The 16,896-nt window shown below is 40.3% G+C and overlaps 1 protein-coding gene across 1 annotated transcript in view; it reads left to right on the forward strand.

Moving 5' to 3' along the window:
- Window positions 1-387: 387 nt before the first annotated feature.
- The window catches only part of PLCB2 (phospholipase C beta 2), a 72,393-nt gene continuing 55,884 nt past the window's right edge, over window positions 388-16,896 (forward strand). Inside the window, exons 1-2 of the mRNA XM_063289963.1 lie at window positions 388-735; window positions 7,774-7,851. Of these exons, the coding sequence (XP_063146033.1) occupies window positions 652-735; window positions 7,774-7,851 (162 nt within the window). The 5' untranslated portion in view covers window positions 388-651. The remainder of the gene's footprint in view (window positions 736-7,773; window positions 7,852-16,896) is intronic.

Below are 16,896 nucleotides of genomic sequence, written 5' to 3' on the forward strand. Positions count from 1 at the left end.
GTTGCCAAGCCTGAGAAATACTGAATAGGCAAGGAGCAGCCACATTCTGTGAAGAGGCCACAATTCATAAGGGGAGGGAACAGCAATTAATCAGCTTCTCAAAGAAAAACAGAGCAGCCAGATAACCAAATATCTTGGCTTTTTCCAATGTCATACCCTCTGGGTATGTTGGGACTTCAATTCCTCTAATTTCCAAGTACTGAGAAGAGCTGTCTGAATTCCCTGCCACGATGGTTAATTTTGAGAAATGAAAAGTCTCAGAAAGGAAAAGAATGTTGAAATAATTTCTGAACTGGTGAGGAGAGAAGCAGAAGTTTTTATGAGGAAGTTGAGATCAGGAAGCCCTGGCTTGTTGGTTTCTTTTCTGCCGTTTTATGGTTCCTGTTGATCGCTTCTGTCTACCTAGCCTGCCGCTTCTGGACTTTGCTGCATCCACCTATGTGCTTTAGAAAGCCCATCATTTGCCTATGCAGATCAGGGGCTCAGCATTTGTCTCTGGAATCCATCACGGCATTTTCCATGCCCATAAAGCACGTTGGGATCCTGAAGTATCAGTGAGCACTATGTGAGAAGAAGCTCCAAAAGACAGAAAGGAGGCAGAGCAAAAGAAGAAAGACAATCCCCTGCCCAACCTTGGGGGTGTATGCCAAAATGTCAGTGCTTACCCCTATCCTATCCCCTCCTGAGGTGAAGAAGTACATGATCGAAGGTGAACGCTTTATCAAGTGGGATGACGTAAGTACAGTGGCAATTCTCGCTTTGATATGTACATGGGAGCAAAACCAGACCCACTTGGAGGTCTTGGGGAATAGGCTGTGGACTGCACTTAAGGTGTAAGTCATACGTGTTGCAACGAACATCCATGGATGTGGGTTAAGGCGGCTTTACGTCTAAACAAATTGAGGACAATCTCTAGTTCAAATTCTGCCTGTTTAAGGAAGGCAGAGTAGTGGGCCTTTAAGTAGCCCTTAGAAAGGGACTTTGCTGATATACTGTAGACAATTATCCCTGGATTGATGAATTGGTTCCTTTTCTTATCACCCTGACAGAGAAATTAAGAGACTTTTGGTGGAGGTCTGTCAATAAGTAATTTCTTCATATATGATGCTAAGATGCGGTCATATAAGTCTGTGGTCATGTGATCTTACATGCCTACTATTACTAAGCATCCTAATTTATGAGTTCTTTATTAATACAACTTGTAAAATTAGGCTTAACTGCAGTTTTCCAATACTTCACAAAGTTTGGCAGAAAGCACAAAATAATCTCATTAATATCAATCATGCTTTAAACAAAATGGAAACAGCTCTGTGTTTAAATGGTAATAACTAAAGTCTGCTAGTAAACAGGGAATCCAGTGTGGCTCTTCATATTTCCACAGATTCCAAGGTTGCAGAATATTCATTTTGCAGAAAAGACTAATAATACAAAGTATATTTTAATGTAAACTGCCCAGAGTCATTCTTGAGTGAGATGGGCAGTGATGAAATTTTAAAAATAAACAAACAAACAAACAAATAAACAAACAAATAAATATTGCTGCATCCTTTGGTAGAAAATAGCCTTTCCAAAACAGATAGATCCCACATTTCCAACAACCATTCCTTGACATCTGGAATAATATCACTTTTCCAATTTCTTAATATAATTCTTTTGGCCACCGCCCCATGCTCAATACAGCCATCATTCCTGATAAACAGTCATATTCCAATATTTTGGTATATAATTCAACATTACATTAATATCTTTAACATCTAAGGATTTTCACATCAATTTACTAATGTACTTTAATATACAATCCCCCCAAAAATGATCAATATTTTCTACCAATCAAAGGATGCAGCAATATGTGTTATTATGGCAGATATTTTGTGATATCTTACAATAATATTTTGTTTTGGTTATATTATACTATTATAATATTGAATTTCTTCAGCAAAGGATTGTTACCTTGTCGTGGTGCTGGAGCTTGAGCACCTCAGTGATGCCATGAGCTAAACCATGAAGGGCCACCCAAGATGGGAAGGTCATGACAGAGAGGTCAGACTAAATGCGATCTCTGGGGAAGGTAATGGCAACCCACCCCAGTATTCTTGCCGTGAAAACTAAATGGATCAGTACAACCAGAGATATGTCGGTATACCATTGGAAGATGAGACCCCCAGGTCAGAAGATGGTCAAAATGCTACTGGGGAGGAACAGAGGATGAGTTCAACTAGCCCCAGACATGATGACACAGCTAGCTCAAAGCCGAACGGACGGCTAGCGGCCGACGGTGCTGGTGGTGAACGGCGAATCCGATGTTCTAAGGATCAACACACCATTGGAACCTGGAATGTAAGATCTATGAGCCAGGGCAAATTGGATGTGGTAATTGGTGAGATGTCAAGATTAAAGATAGACATTTTGGGCGTCAGTGAACTGAAATGGGCTGGAATGGGCCACTTCACATCAGATGACCACCAGATCTACTACTGTGGACAAGAGGACCACAGAAGAAATGGAGTAGCCTTCATAATTAAAAGTAAAGTGGCTAAAGCAGCGCTTGGATACAATCCAAAAAACGACAGAATGGTCTCAATTTGAATTCAGGGCAAGCCATCTAACATCACAGTGATCCAAATATACGCCCCAACCATAGATGCTGAAGAAGCTGAAGTAGAGCAGTTCTATGAGGATCTGCAGCACCTACTGGACAACAGGCCTAAAAGAGATGTTATTTTCATCACAGGAGACTGGAATGCTAAGGTGGGCAGTCAAATGACACCTGGAATTACAGGTAAGCATGGCCTGGGAGAACAAAACAAAGCAGGACATAGACTGATAGAATTTTGCCAAGACAACTCACTCTGCATAACACTCTCTTCCAACAACCTAAGAGACGGCTTTATACATGGACTTCACCAGATGGACAACACCGAGATCAGATTGACTACATCCTTTGCAGCCAAAGGTGGCAGACATCTATACAGTCGGTAAAAACAAGACCTGGAGCTGACTGTAGTTCAGATCACGAAGTTCTTCTTGCACAATTTAGGATCAGACTCAAGAGATTAGGGAAGACCCACAGATCAGCTAGATATGAGCTCACTAATATCCCTAAGGAATATGCAGTGGAGGTGAAGAATAGATTTAAGGGACTGGACTGAGTAGATAGGGTCCCGGAAGAACTCTGGACAGAAGTTCGCAACATTGTTCAGGAGGCGGCAACAAAATACATCCCAAAGAAAGAGAAAACCAAGAAGGAAAAGTGGCTGTCTGCTGAGACACTAGAAGTAGCCCAAGAAAGAAGGAAAGCAAAAGGCAACAGTGATAGGGGGAGAGATGCCCAATTAAATGCAAAATTCCAGAGGTTAGCCAGAAGAGATAAGGAATTATTTTTAAACAAGCAATGCACGTGTCATGCACTGCCTACCGCTGAGTAAAGCGCAGACACTGGTTCGGTTGAAGCAGGTTCTGTTTTATTTATCACGTAGTGTCAGTTGTGGAAAAAAGCCGAGAGTGAAGGGAGCGCGTCAGTGTGGGGTTTAAATACCCCGCGCCGGTCAGCGCCCCCTCTCCTTAGGTTACGTCACCCGCCCTTTGTCCTGCATCCTTTCGTGCCGGTAGGTGTAGGGTTGCGGGGCCCCTGCGGGTGCCCCGGGATCGCCCATCATCGGTCTCCTCCTTCAGCCGATGATTGCTGTCCGCTGGGCGATCTCCGTGGCGCTCCTGCTAATAGCTTGGGTGTGCCTCGTGATCTGCCTTGTCTTTGTCTTCTTTTCCTTCTCTTTGTGTCATGATGGCTTTGCGTGCTATGCTTATTTTGTGTCCCTTCCTTCTGCTTCCTTGTCTTTGTCATGTGTGCCGATGTGCTGATGTCTTCAGCTCATCGGCACTCATGACAGCACGGAAGTGGAAGAAGACAATAGAATAGGAAGGACAAGAGACCTCTTCCAGAAAATTAGAAACATTGGAGGTAAATTCCAGGCCAAAATGGGTATGATCAAAAACAAAGATGGCAAGGACCTAACAGAAGAAGAAGAGATCAAGAAAAGGTGGCAAGAATGTACAGAAGACCTGTATAGGAAGGATAACAATATCGGGGATAGCTTTGACGGTGTGGTCAGTGAGCTAGAGCCAGACATCCTGAAGAGTGAGGTTGAGTGGGCCTTAAGAAGCATTGCTAATAACAAGACAGCAGGAGACGACGGCATCCCAGCTGAACTGTTCAAAATCTTGCGAGATGATGCTGTCAAGGTAATGCATGCTATATGCCAGCAAATTTGGAAAACACAAGAATGGCCATCAGATTGGAAAAAATCAACTTATATCCCCATACCAAAAAAGGGAAACACTAAAGAATGTTCAAACTATCGAACAGTGGCACTCATTTCACATGCCAGTAAGGTAATGCTCAAGATCCTGCAAGGTAGACTTCAGCAATTCATGGAGTGAGAATTCCCAGATGTACAAGCTGGGTTTAGAAAAGGCAGAGGAACTAGGGACCAGATTGCCAATATCCGCTGGATAATGGAAAAAGCCAGGGAGTTTCAGAAAAACATCTATTTCTGTTTTATTGACTATTCTAAAGTCTTTGACTGTGTGGACCATAACAAATTGTGGCAAGTTCTTAGTGGTATGGGGTTACCAAGTCATCTTGTCTGCCTCCTGAAGAATCTGTATAATGACCAAGTAGCAACAGTAAGAACAGACCACGGAACAATGGACTGGTTTAAGATTGGGAAAGGAGTACGGCAGGGCTGTATACTCTCACCCTACCTATTCAACTTGTACGCAGAACACATCATGCGACATGCTGGGCTTGAGGAAGCCAAGGCTGGAGTTAAAATCGCTGGAAGAAACATTAACAATCTCAGATAGGCAGATGATACCACTTTCATGGCTGAAAGCGAAGATGAACGGAGGAGCCTTATGATGAAGGTGAAAGAAGAAAGTGCAAAAGCTGGCTTGCAGCTAAACCTCAAAACAACCAAGATTATGGCAACCAGCTTGATTGATAACTGGGAAATAGAGGGAGAAAATGTAGAAGCAGTGAAAGCCTTTATATTTCTAGGTGCGAAGATTACTGCGGATGCTGACTGCAGTCAGGAAATCAGAAGACATTTAATCCTTGGGAGAAGAGCAATGACAAATCTCGATAAAATAGTTAAGAGCAGAGACATCACACTGACAACAAAGGTCCGCATAGTTAAAGCAATGGTGTTCCCCGTAGTAACATACGGCTGCAAGAGCTGGACCATAAGGAAGGGTGAGAGAAGGAAGATAGATGCTTTTGAACTGTGGTGTTGGAGGAAAATTCTGAGAGTGCCTTGGACTGCAAGAAGATCAAACCAGTCCATCCTCCAGGAAATCAAGCCAGACTGCTCACTTGAGGGAATGATATTAAAGGCAAAACTGAAATACTTTGGCCACATAATGAGAAGACAGGACACCCTGGAGAAGATGCTGATGCTAGGGAGAGTGGAGGGCAAAAGGAAGAGGGGCTGACCAAGGGCAAGATGGATGGATGATATTCTAGAGGTGACGGACCCGTCCCTGGGGGAGCTGGGGGTGTTGACGACCGACAGGAAGCTCTGGCGTGGGCTGGTCCATGAAGTCACAAAGAGTCGGAGGCGACTAAACGAATAAACAAAACTTGCTACCTGCACCCATCTGGGTTTTAATGCTTAGGTTAAGTTGGAGCAAGCTGTCACTGGGGCATAAGCTGCTGCAAAGCCCTCCCTTTTGCAAATGTCAGCTGTAGATTTTTCTTCGGATGAAATGCCACCTCAGCCTTTCATATTGGAACAGCTCAATGCAAATCTCCTCATGGCATTTATACTGTATGGTACAGTGATACTAAGTATTTTAGAAGATTAAGGTATTTTCTGAATTTAGACAATTTCAGAGTTTCAGATAATGCAGAATGAAGTTACTGGAAATGGAGACTGCAACTGGCCTCAGCTGCAAATCGATTTCCAATCCTCCTCACATTCCAATCAAAGCATGTGCTGTCAAAAAAGTGTGAAAGCTAATATATTCAGAAACCAAACTTTCAGGGCAGCACACAGTTCAAAGACAGACACAAGACTTAACCTGTAATCATTCTGTCAGGAGAGTTGGAGAACAGGGATACTTTATCACTTGACTGAGATCTGTGTTTCTTTTGTGTCTTCTTCTCCATTTCCAGTACCTTATTAAAAACTTAATGATTTTAAAAAGTGGTGCAAAAATTTGCTTTACTCTTTCTTCTTCATCTTGTGTTCCCTTTTGTGTTGTATTTTTTAAAATATAAACCTGAAATCTGGGACTATCTTTTTATTAATACAATATTAAAATTGCTACCAATCTAAGTCACTTGGGAAGTCTTTTCAAATGAAGAGCAAGATAAAAATTATTTACAGAGATAAATCACCTCATTAAAAAACATGGCCAAAACTAGACAATCACAGAAGGTTCAAGGGAAAAAAATTCCACCAATTTCTAGCAAAGCTCAGAATTCCTGTGCCAAATTTTTTAAAAAAAAATCACGTTTCATTTCATATTTGATGTTTCAGTATCAATACCGTTAACATGCCTTCTGTGGATAGTTTTCCATCCAACTCCACTTTATGTGTATGGGCTCTACTTTAAAAAATACTGAATTTGCACACTTGGAACTGTGCATCCCATGAACAGTATCTTCTAATAAATCTGTTGCATTTTGATGTAACCATCGTTGAAATTAGGAAAAGTCGGCTTTATTTCTGCTCAAGGAAATGTGTAAGTGAAATTCTAGAAAGTATTAGGAGAAATAGATTCATAGATGCATTATGAAGGCACCCTTAAAAACAGAAAGGAGTCATTCTGATGACAAAAGAAATGGGGCCAGACAGCCAAAGTAATAAGAACAGCACATGGCTTTCGTAAGTGCAAAAAAGTTGATACTATTACCTAGCTTAACCCACCTATTGATAGAAGTAGAACCCTAAACTAACAAGATGAGATGAAACCTTAAACAGCATTATCTAGTCCAGACCACACAGAGAGGTGTGCAGTGTTGGAAGTTTTGGCAAATCCAGATGCCTCATTAACATGTAAATTAAGTTGTCCAAAATGCAACTCTGAGGAAGCTGTTTGTTGCCACTCCCACTTCCTCTTTCTCTCTCTCTTTCCCTCTTCTCCACCCAGGGAGAGGCAGCATGGATGCTGCTCTCTTCATCAGGGCCATGTGCTTGGGCCTTGATGAGGGATTTCCCCCTTTCTTTCACACACCTCTTGGCAGCTGTAGGGCTGAGAGTTTAGGGCAAACTATGTAATTAGAAAGAAAAGAAGAACAAAGGAACTTCATCTTTTCCACCAAGATGGATGTAGCAGAACCAACGAAGAATAAAGTCAGTAAGCTTCTTTTTACGTATTAACTTAATGTGTCTAAGCGTGTGATTCTTTATGCTTGGGAGGGCTGAATGTGTAAGAGCAATAACCTGTGTTTCTCTGGCATGCTCATTGAAGCTATCTAAGATAATTTTCTTTTTCTGTGCCAGCTTCTAAGCTGTGTTATAAGCTCTGCTCCATTTCAGTGGTTCTAGCAGGCCGCTGAATTTGGCTTCATGCAGAAATCTCTTCAGAGGCCTGCTGGATCAAACTGAAAGCCAGCCCAGCTGGTCCAGCAGCAGCTAAGGTACTAATGGGAACATCTGTCCATAATGTGTTCCTCCAGAAACTAGTATTGATTTTCTTTGTTTCTTATCTACATAAATAAAAATTAATAAATAAAAATTTCTGATCTATGTATCTTTCCCCCCCCCCCAGGAAACTGCAAATGCTTTTCCTGTCATTCTACGGGTAGATCCAAGGGGATTTTATCTGTATTGGACATTTCAAAATAAGGTAAGTCCTGGCTGTCAGAAGCAGATAATCACAGTGGTATAAATTATTTCAGAAACAAATCACACAGGATGTCTAAACATACCTATGGATCTGCCATATCCTGATTCCAATCATGGGAATCGTTAAGACATCCAGGGTCACAGTGTATATTTGTGCTCCCACATCCTACACTGTAGTTTCTGTCTGTGTCCATGCAATCTTCTTTTCTTCGTTTTTGTCCTCTGAAGCCATTGGCACAAATAATGGGAATATGTGGGTAAACATCAAATACTGCAACAAGACGGAAAAATTACAGCCAGCTATCATATTGCAAGAACCACGTATTCTACCTAATCAATACTTTTTTTGAGACCTAGGAGCTGGATTGGATAAGACATTTTGCTCAACAACAATCTTGAAACTGATGTGGAATATGGAAGCTAAGCCAGTGAAGAACACTTTTTTATTATAAAGATAGCTACTGTCACTATTGCTGATTAACTTTTATGCCCCATTAAGAACACTCCTAAAATATGTCATAGCTGCTCTCTAAACTATGTCCTGAAAATTATATTACTGTTGCAATTGCAGGCCATACTCTACTCTCTCTAACTGTGAATTTTAACAGTTACAATTCAGCCAATTTTAGATGGCGTTTGAATATTTCTCTCCTAAGAGATTAACTTTTTGCAGAATATATTGAGAAGAATTTTTTTAAAAAGTAAACTGGGGCTCTACCAATATGTTAACTCACTGGGGTGAGCATAAGACATCTATCAGGAGACTCAGTACTGCTTTCACCTCAGCAAAAAGGAGACTAAGAGACTCTAATTTTATCGTTATAAAAGCAAATTAAAGATTCACTTTTGTTACATGCTAGAAACCCCATAGACAACTCACATCAAGCATTTAAAGCAGCAAAATTTAAACTTGGGATTCTATGCTCAGACGAATTTGAATACTCTTTGAAATTTTTTAACCAGAAATATTGGTAGTTGGAAGAAACTGTAAAGTTTTGGCATATCGTTTGAAACAACAATGAAATTTTATATCTGGAATTCAAGCCAATGATGGACAGTTATTTTGTGAGTTATTTTGTCTATTAATGATCAGTTTTATTATATTAATACTCAGTTAAATCAAGTAGGTAGCCCTGAACCAAACAGCAGAGTATCGATTTCCTGGGAAATATTGAAATGGAAAAGTTTTTTGGGTAGATAAAAATAAACCTTTCTTGACATTACAAGAAATCACAGAAACGCTGCAATCTATGAAACCAGGGAGTGTCTAAGTGAAATGTGTCTAAGAAGATATGGGTTTCCACCACCTTTTGTTCACTGGATTATAATTTCATATTTTCACCCAGTGGCAAGAGTTATTACAAATGGATTTATCTTTCAATCTATTAAGTTACATTGTGGCACCTAGCAAGGATATCACTTATCTCCTTTAATCTTCAATTTGATTTTTGAACCATTGGTGTCTACTATTAGTCAGTCTCCAGAAAATAAGTGTAGTGCTCTTTGATACTGAATATAAATTGTTTTTATATGCTGATTATATTATAGCTATCCCTGATAATTATGCAGTGTTGTCACGAAAGCTTATAGCATTATGGTTTATATTCTGGTTATACTAATGACTGGAACACATTTAATTTGCTGCCTTTGGAATTTACTGTATCAATAGATTACTGTAAGATTTACTTATAATTTACACTGATTCTATAAAATACTTGGGTTTATATCTTTCTCAAAGTATATCAAAATACGTTAAATATTTCCAAATCCATAGGTACAGTTTCAATAGACAGACTGTAAGTCAATGGTTAAAACTCCCATTAAATCTTTGGGGCAAGATTAATGTTATAAAAATGAATATTACATAGAGATTAATATTCTAGGGGGAACTGCAGTGTTAATTCTTATTAGATACTTTACCCAGAGAGGTAAATTGATGAGAAAATCTTTACGGGAGGCTAAAGCCCCTTGAATATCTTTTATCAAACTGAGACTACCTCATAATGATGGCAGCTTTAACATACCAGATTTTCAACTTCATCACTGGGTTTTATTTTAACTTCTGCGTGTGTTTAGAACAAGAAATTTTATGATAATTCCTCTCTTTGGGCCTGTTTGGACAGCAAGCACGTAACACTTCTGTAATTGTGGCAGAGTCCAGGTATACTAAACAGAGAGCTTGACTTTCAGCCTTGAAAGATACAGACAAATTTGTTCGTTAATGAGTAAAAGGTTATCTTATGATCCATAATTGCATGAGATCCTGACACTGTGGAATAACCCAAATTGGAAAATAGCGAGGAAGATGTTTTACTGAGATCCTTGGGCTAAAAAAGGGATTAAATCAGTTGATTTTTAAAGGCTGTTTTAAAGGTTTTGAGACCTGGCAAGTTAAACATGAATTACCTGTAATATTTGCTTATCAATTGAAATATATATTAAGTAGTACGGCCCAGATGCTCTAGCACCCTCTGAGGATCCCTGAGAGATGCAGCACTTGAATAGAAAGCAGAAATTCAATTTTACAAGGAATGAAAAAGTAACATGAAAGTTAGTATTCATTATATATCTGAATTGTGGAATAAAGAGCTAGAATATCCAGTTTTGAACACCAATCAATCAGGTGTTAAAATTGTAAAATACATGTCTTAATGGTTTAAAAATGAAATTAATTCATTAAAAATATTATTTTATGTTGATTGGACCATTCAAAGAGATGGGTCCAATAAGGAGTTTTAAAAAGGATAGACGTTCGATTTTTTTGTTTGCACTGTAAGATATTTGAAAGTTCTTTAACTCATGTGATTTGCTCTTATCTAGCTATAGTCTTGTTTTGGTTTCATATCATTACATATGTCAATACAGTTTTGGGAGGAAATATTACCTTTAAGGATCTTAATGCAAAGTTAAACTATACTCTTAAAACATGGGATTTCTCATCTCTTGAAGAGCTTTGGCTGTATCAGGTCTGGGGCACGGCAAAGAGGATAATTTTACATAACTAGAAAGAAACTTACTGTCCTGATTTTAAGGAATGGATCCTGGATATGAGTTTATTATTTATTTTTTAAAAGTCTTTATGTTTTAAAAATAAGAAGTCGGTGCAATATGTTTCTCTATGGTCTGGATTTAATGATAGGCTTAAGGAGTCAATTAATTTTATATTGTTATCTGCAGTGATTATGTGGATTTTTTTTCCTGTTTATTTATTTATTTATTTGTCATATTTCTTCACTGCCCATCTGGTATTATAATGACTCTATAAAGGGGTTTTCTGGTCACGTTTAGTTTATTTTTATATATTCAGTTTTCTTTTTGTACTATATCATCACTATCTTTTGTTCTTGTTGCAGTTGTTTGTATTTTATTTATTTACTATTTATTTATTAATCACATTTACATGGCTGCCCATCTCACGAAAAGTGACTCTGGGTGGCAAATAACAATCAATAAAACAACAAATATATCAAAAGCAATCATTATAAAAATATAAAAGTCATTATTAAAAATGAAAAACACTATAAAAATTAAAATATATAAACCACACAGAGAAAGTAAAAAGATCAACCACAATGGAGCCATCTAAGAATGTCTCCAGTTTCTTGGGACTTCCAGGCCTGGTAACATAACCAGGTCTTGAGGGACTTCCAGAATGATAGCAGGGATGGAGCTAACCTAACTTCGGGGGACGGGAGAATGTTCCATAGGGCGGGCACCATGGCAGAGAAGGCCCGCCTCCTGGGGCCCACCTAATGTAGGTCCCTGGCGGATGGTACCCACAACGTGCCTTCTCTGCCAGAGCTAATAGGATGGGCTGATGTAATCAGGGAGAGGCGGTCCCTCAGATAACCTAGTCCCATGCCATGAAGGGCTTTAAAGGTTAAAACCAGCACCTTGAATTGACCTGGAAGCAGACTGGCCGCCAATGCAGCTCACAGAGCAGAAGTGTAATATGTGTCCTGACTAAGCAAGAACCACGCCAAGACGAGGAAGAAGTCTCTAGTGCTTTATTATTGCTATAGTAGACAGAAAATCCTACCAAACTGAAGAAGCGTGGGAAAACCCAGACAGATAAACCCTCGAAAGTCAAGGCGGGTCTGTTCTCTGTCTCTTTGAATGACAGCTCAAAGTCTCTAAACTACACATGCGTTTTTGCCCCTGGATAGTGGCCCCCTCCTGTTCACCATCTGTACTCATGACAATATGTGCTCTTCTGGGAGCACATGTAACTGCCCGTGCCATTGCATTCTGAACCAGTTGAAGCTTCTGGATACTCTTCAAGGGCGGCCTCATGTAAAACGCATTACAATAGTCCAATCTGGAGGTGACTATGGCATGAGTGACTGTGAGCAGAGCCTCTCGATCCAGGAAGGGGCGCAACTGGCACATACACACAGCTGTGCAAAGGCCCTCCCAGCCACAGCTGCCACCTGCTCTTTGAGCAGGAGCCGTAAGTCTAAGTGGACTTCCAGATTGCACACCAGGCACATTCACGGCATCACTTAATTCACCAGGGGCAGAGATGTATAGTTGGATATTATCACTCCACGGCAACGGATGAGCTCATTCAGCAGCCTCATGTAGATGTTAAATAGAAGAGGGGAGAGCACTGAACCCTGCAGCATCCCACATAATAAGGGCCAAGGGCAGGACCTCTCCTCCCCAATCACAATGGCCCTGGAATCAGCCCTAAAGAAAGGAGGCAAAGCAGCACAACGCCATGCCACCCACCCCCAATCCTCACAGCCAATCCAGAAGGATGCTATGGTGGATGGTATAGAAAGCTACCAAGAGGTCAAGTAGGGCAAGGATGGATGCACAACCCATCCCACCACACCACAGATCATCCAAAAGTGCAACCAATGCCATTTCTGTTCCATACCTGGATCTGAATCCAGACTGAAAAGGATCCAGATAATCCGCCTCATCCAGAGCCTTGAAGCTGTTGCACAACCACCTTCTCAACCACCTTCCCCAGAAAGGGAGGTTAGATACTGGATGAAAATTGTCCATCATGGTGGGTTCCAGCAATGACTTCTTGAGAAGGAGGTGAACCAAGGACTCTGTAATAGGTAAAAGAATAACCCCCTCACTTGTATTCTATATTTGAAAATAATTTTTGAAAAAAAAGCAAAACAATACTTGAAATGAAGACATGGTTTGAAGATCTGGACCAAGGAAATCTGCAGATATGACAAAGAAGCGTGTTTGAGATATGGTGATCAGATGATACAGTGCTGGACCAGTAATAATGCCCAGGAAAAGGATTCATTTATTTCTCAGTTCATAGAAAAAATGCACAGAAGAAGAGCTGTCAAGTTTTCATTAAGTTTTGCTTGCTTAGTTCTGCTTTCCAGCAGAAAGTCAAAGACTGTGGTTGGCGGTGGCTTCCTTCTCTGCAGTAACTAAAGCTTGAGAATTAGACCACCTGTGAAGGATGCAGTATTAGCTGTGCATGGTTTTGTGTGGGCTGGGAAAATATTTAACCTTAGAAGAGCAAAAAGAAATTCTGGAATGGATCCATATGAAGATTCATCCCACTTAGCATGCTGTTTACCATACAGATAATTTTGGATCCTGGCTGTAATTGTATTATCTTGCCTCTTTGGATGGTCATGAATCTTGCTTTTTCATGCTGCTTTTTGCAGCATATCCATGTTTTACAGCTGCCTGCATGTTTTAAGCTCATTCAAAGTAAAAAATTTGTTTGCCAGTTCTTATTTTTTAAAAATAAATAATTTAAGGATGTGCAGTTTTGCATTTTGAACTCACTTATATTACCACTAGAAATAAAATGGATTTTGTGCCTTTTGCTCTGATGCCAAATGTATTGTTTGAGAACATGTATCATTATATTGTAGAAGTTGGAAAATTACTGTAGGTAATTTCCAGTTTAGTTTGCACCCAGCACACTCCCGGTCAGTCCCCACATCCAGATCAGAGCAAGCGCACATGCCACTCAGTTCAGCTAGCAAAAAATATAGCTTGATACACACACACACACATTTGTTTATTTATTTATTCAATTTATATGGCCGTCCATCTCAACAAGTGACTCTAGACAGCAAACAGAATTAAAATAAAATAAAAACAGAAAGCATTATAAAAATTAAAATACAAAGCAGACAAGAAACATCAAACCCAAATCATTAGTTCAGCCAAGGAGTGGGTCCCTGCACACACTTGAGGCCCCAGGACCGGGCACAGAACCAGGTCTTTAGGGCCAGCTAGGTCAGGTCCATCCTGATCTCTGGAGGGAATGTTCCACAATGTGGGTGCTATGGCAGAAAAGGCACGTGTTCTAGGTCCCGCCAACCAACATTCTTTGGCTGATGGGACCCGAAGCATGCCCATCCTCCCTGACTGGATCAGATGGGTAGAAGCAGCTTGGGAGAAATGGTCCCTCAAATAACCCAGTCCTAAGCCATGAAGGGCTTTAAAGGTGACAACCAGCACCTTGAATTGCACCCAGAAGCACACTGGCAACCAATGCAGCTCATGGAGTAGTGGTGTTACCTGCACTGAATAACTGGTGCCATGTACTACTGTGCTGCCGCATTCTGCACCAGTTGAAGCTTCCGAATGCTCTTCAAGGGCAGCCCCATGTAGAGCACATTGCAGTAATCCAGATGAGAGGTCGCAAGGGCATGAGTGACAGTGAGCAGGGCCTCCTGGTGCAGGAACAGGTACAGCTAGTGCACAACCCAAAGGTGTGCGAAGGCCCTTCTCGATGTGGCTGTCACCTACTCTTCAAATACAGGAGGACCCTCAGATTGTGCACCAGGTCTGTCTGAGGCAGTGCAACCTCATCCAAGACCAGTGATGGAAGGTTCCCAGCACTAGAAGGTCCAAACGCCCAAAGCTACTCAGTCTTGTTTGGGTTGAGCCGAAGCCCGTTGAATCCCCTCCAGGCCCCCACAGCCTCCAGACACTGGGATAGGATGTCCACAGCATCACTTGATGCTTATTTATTAAACATTAGCAAACTATTCTATTTTTATAATGGTTTTATAACTTTTATTTGTAAGCTGTCAAGAGTCACTTTTATAGTGAGATGGGCAGTGTATAAATTTAATAATAAAATAAAATAAACATTAAAAAAACTTAACTGATAAAACAGGGCAAAAGGCAGGGAAAAGCAGGGAAAGAGAAAAGTATGAAAAACAAGAATTTTACATTACATATCAAAACTCACACCCAATCCTGCTGTGCTTCATCATTGTGGCAGGGACGGGGGGGTGTTTCTGGGAGGGATGAGCGAAGAACACTGGGCGTATATGCCAAAAGTATATATTCCCAGCAGGATCACCCAAGATGTGAAGGTCATCCCAGCTACCCAGCTAAAGCAAGCAGGCAACTATATTAGGCAGCAGCAATATAGGATTATGTTGAAGGTGACAATGGCAGAAGGCAATGTTATACCTGTCCTGTATTTTACCAAGAAAACCACATGGATAGTATATATAAAATAATTAACAATATAGAGCTGAATGATGGGCTCCTCAGGTCAGATGGCATTCAACACACTACTGAGGAAGAGCTGATGATCTTTTAGAGTACTATGGTGTTTATGACATAGCTAAATTAAAGCCTTTGGGATGTCTAATTGCTGATGTTGCAGTGCAGGAAAAGAAAATCCAAAGCTGCAAAGTCAGAATTACAGTGGGAACACAGAACATAAGAAGCATGAACATGGGAAAGCTCAACACAGTGAAAGATGGAATGAATTGACAACACATTGACATCTTAGCATCACAGAATTGAAATTGATTGGAATTGGACACTTTCAGTAAGAAGATCACAGTGTTTACAAAATATGCCTGTATACGTAAATATCATCAGATGGAGAACATAGAAAACAAATGGACTATATTATTTGGTAGAAGAAGGTAGAAGAACTTAGTTATAACAGCAAAGATGTAGCCTGGAGCTGACTGTGAAACAAATCATGTATTGCTCAAATGCAAGTTCCAAGTTAAGCTAAAATGAAAAAAGAAAACCAACCAGTTTCCATGATACAATCTTGAGCATGTGCGCTTCATTTTCAAGAGGAACATCAGGAATTACTTTGAAGTCCTGAACCTCATTGATAGAGAACCTGAGGAACTGTGGAGCGAACTTAAAGAAGTTGTTAAGGATCAATATGGAAAGAGACTGCCAAAGATCAAGAAACATAAGAACGCAAACAAACTGTGGAAATTCCCAAGAAAGACTTCTCAGAAGAAACTTAACAAAGAATTTCAAGAGACCTGTTAAAAGAAACAAGAAGCAATACTACAGCAACATCTGTAAAGAATAAAGATGGAAACAGATATGGAAAAACAAGTAAAGTCTTCCAAAAGTTCTCTGAACTCAGAAGGAGGTTCCAACCTCGGACTGGTATGTTAAAGGACACCAATGGCCAAATAGTTACTTATTCAAAGAAGATCAAATGAAAATGGAAGGAGCATGCTGAAATTCTGTACAGTAGAAATGTCAGCATCCAGGAGGAAGGAGGAAGAGCCACAGCTAGGGCAACAGTCAGACAAAAGATGTCTCAGCTCACAGAAAGAATGGGGGTGGAGAAAGCACCTCAGGAGGGACCCTCCCTAGTTCTCTGGAAAATAAAGGCAAGGGAGGGGAGAAGTGCTTTCAGATGTGCAAGGTTCTGTTACTGTAACCTTACTATAAAGGTAGTATTAGTACTCATGGTTTTGGTTTCCTGCCTAGACTAACTCAAAGGGCTGACATCGATCATGGACCTTTTATGATACAGAAGGATAGATTTTCCAGGAAGTCAAACATGCCTCTTTTTGTGTGGTAACTATTAGGTGCAAGTGGATTGCATAAAGGAAGAAACAAATACTAAGAAATCAGCTGCCTCATTTGCCTTGGAAATGCAATACTTTTTTTAAATTAGAAAATTAAACAAAATAATTCTGGGAATAGAGCAGTGGTTTGCTTAAATATGGGAGAGGCCATTACCAGATTTGCATTCTAAACACAATCAGTGTTTGTGAACAAGGCTGAATTTAAATCAGCCTTTAAGGTTAGCCGGGAATTCTAG

This window comes from Candoia aspera, chromosome 1, assembly GCF_035149785.1.
Source record: "Candoia aspera isolate rCanAsp1 chromosome 1, rCanAsp1.hap2, whole genome shotgun sequence".
Classification (NCBI taxonomy): domain Eukaryota; kingdom Metazoa; phylum Chordata; class Lepidosauria; order Squamata; family Boidae; genus Candoia; species Candoia aspera.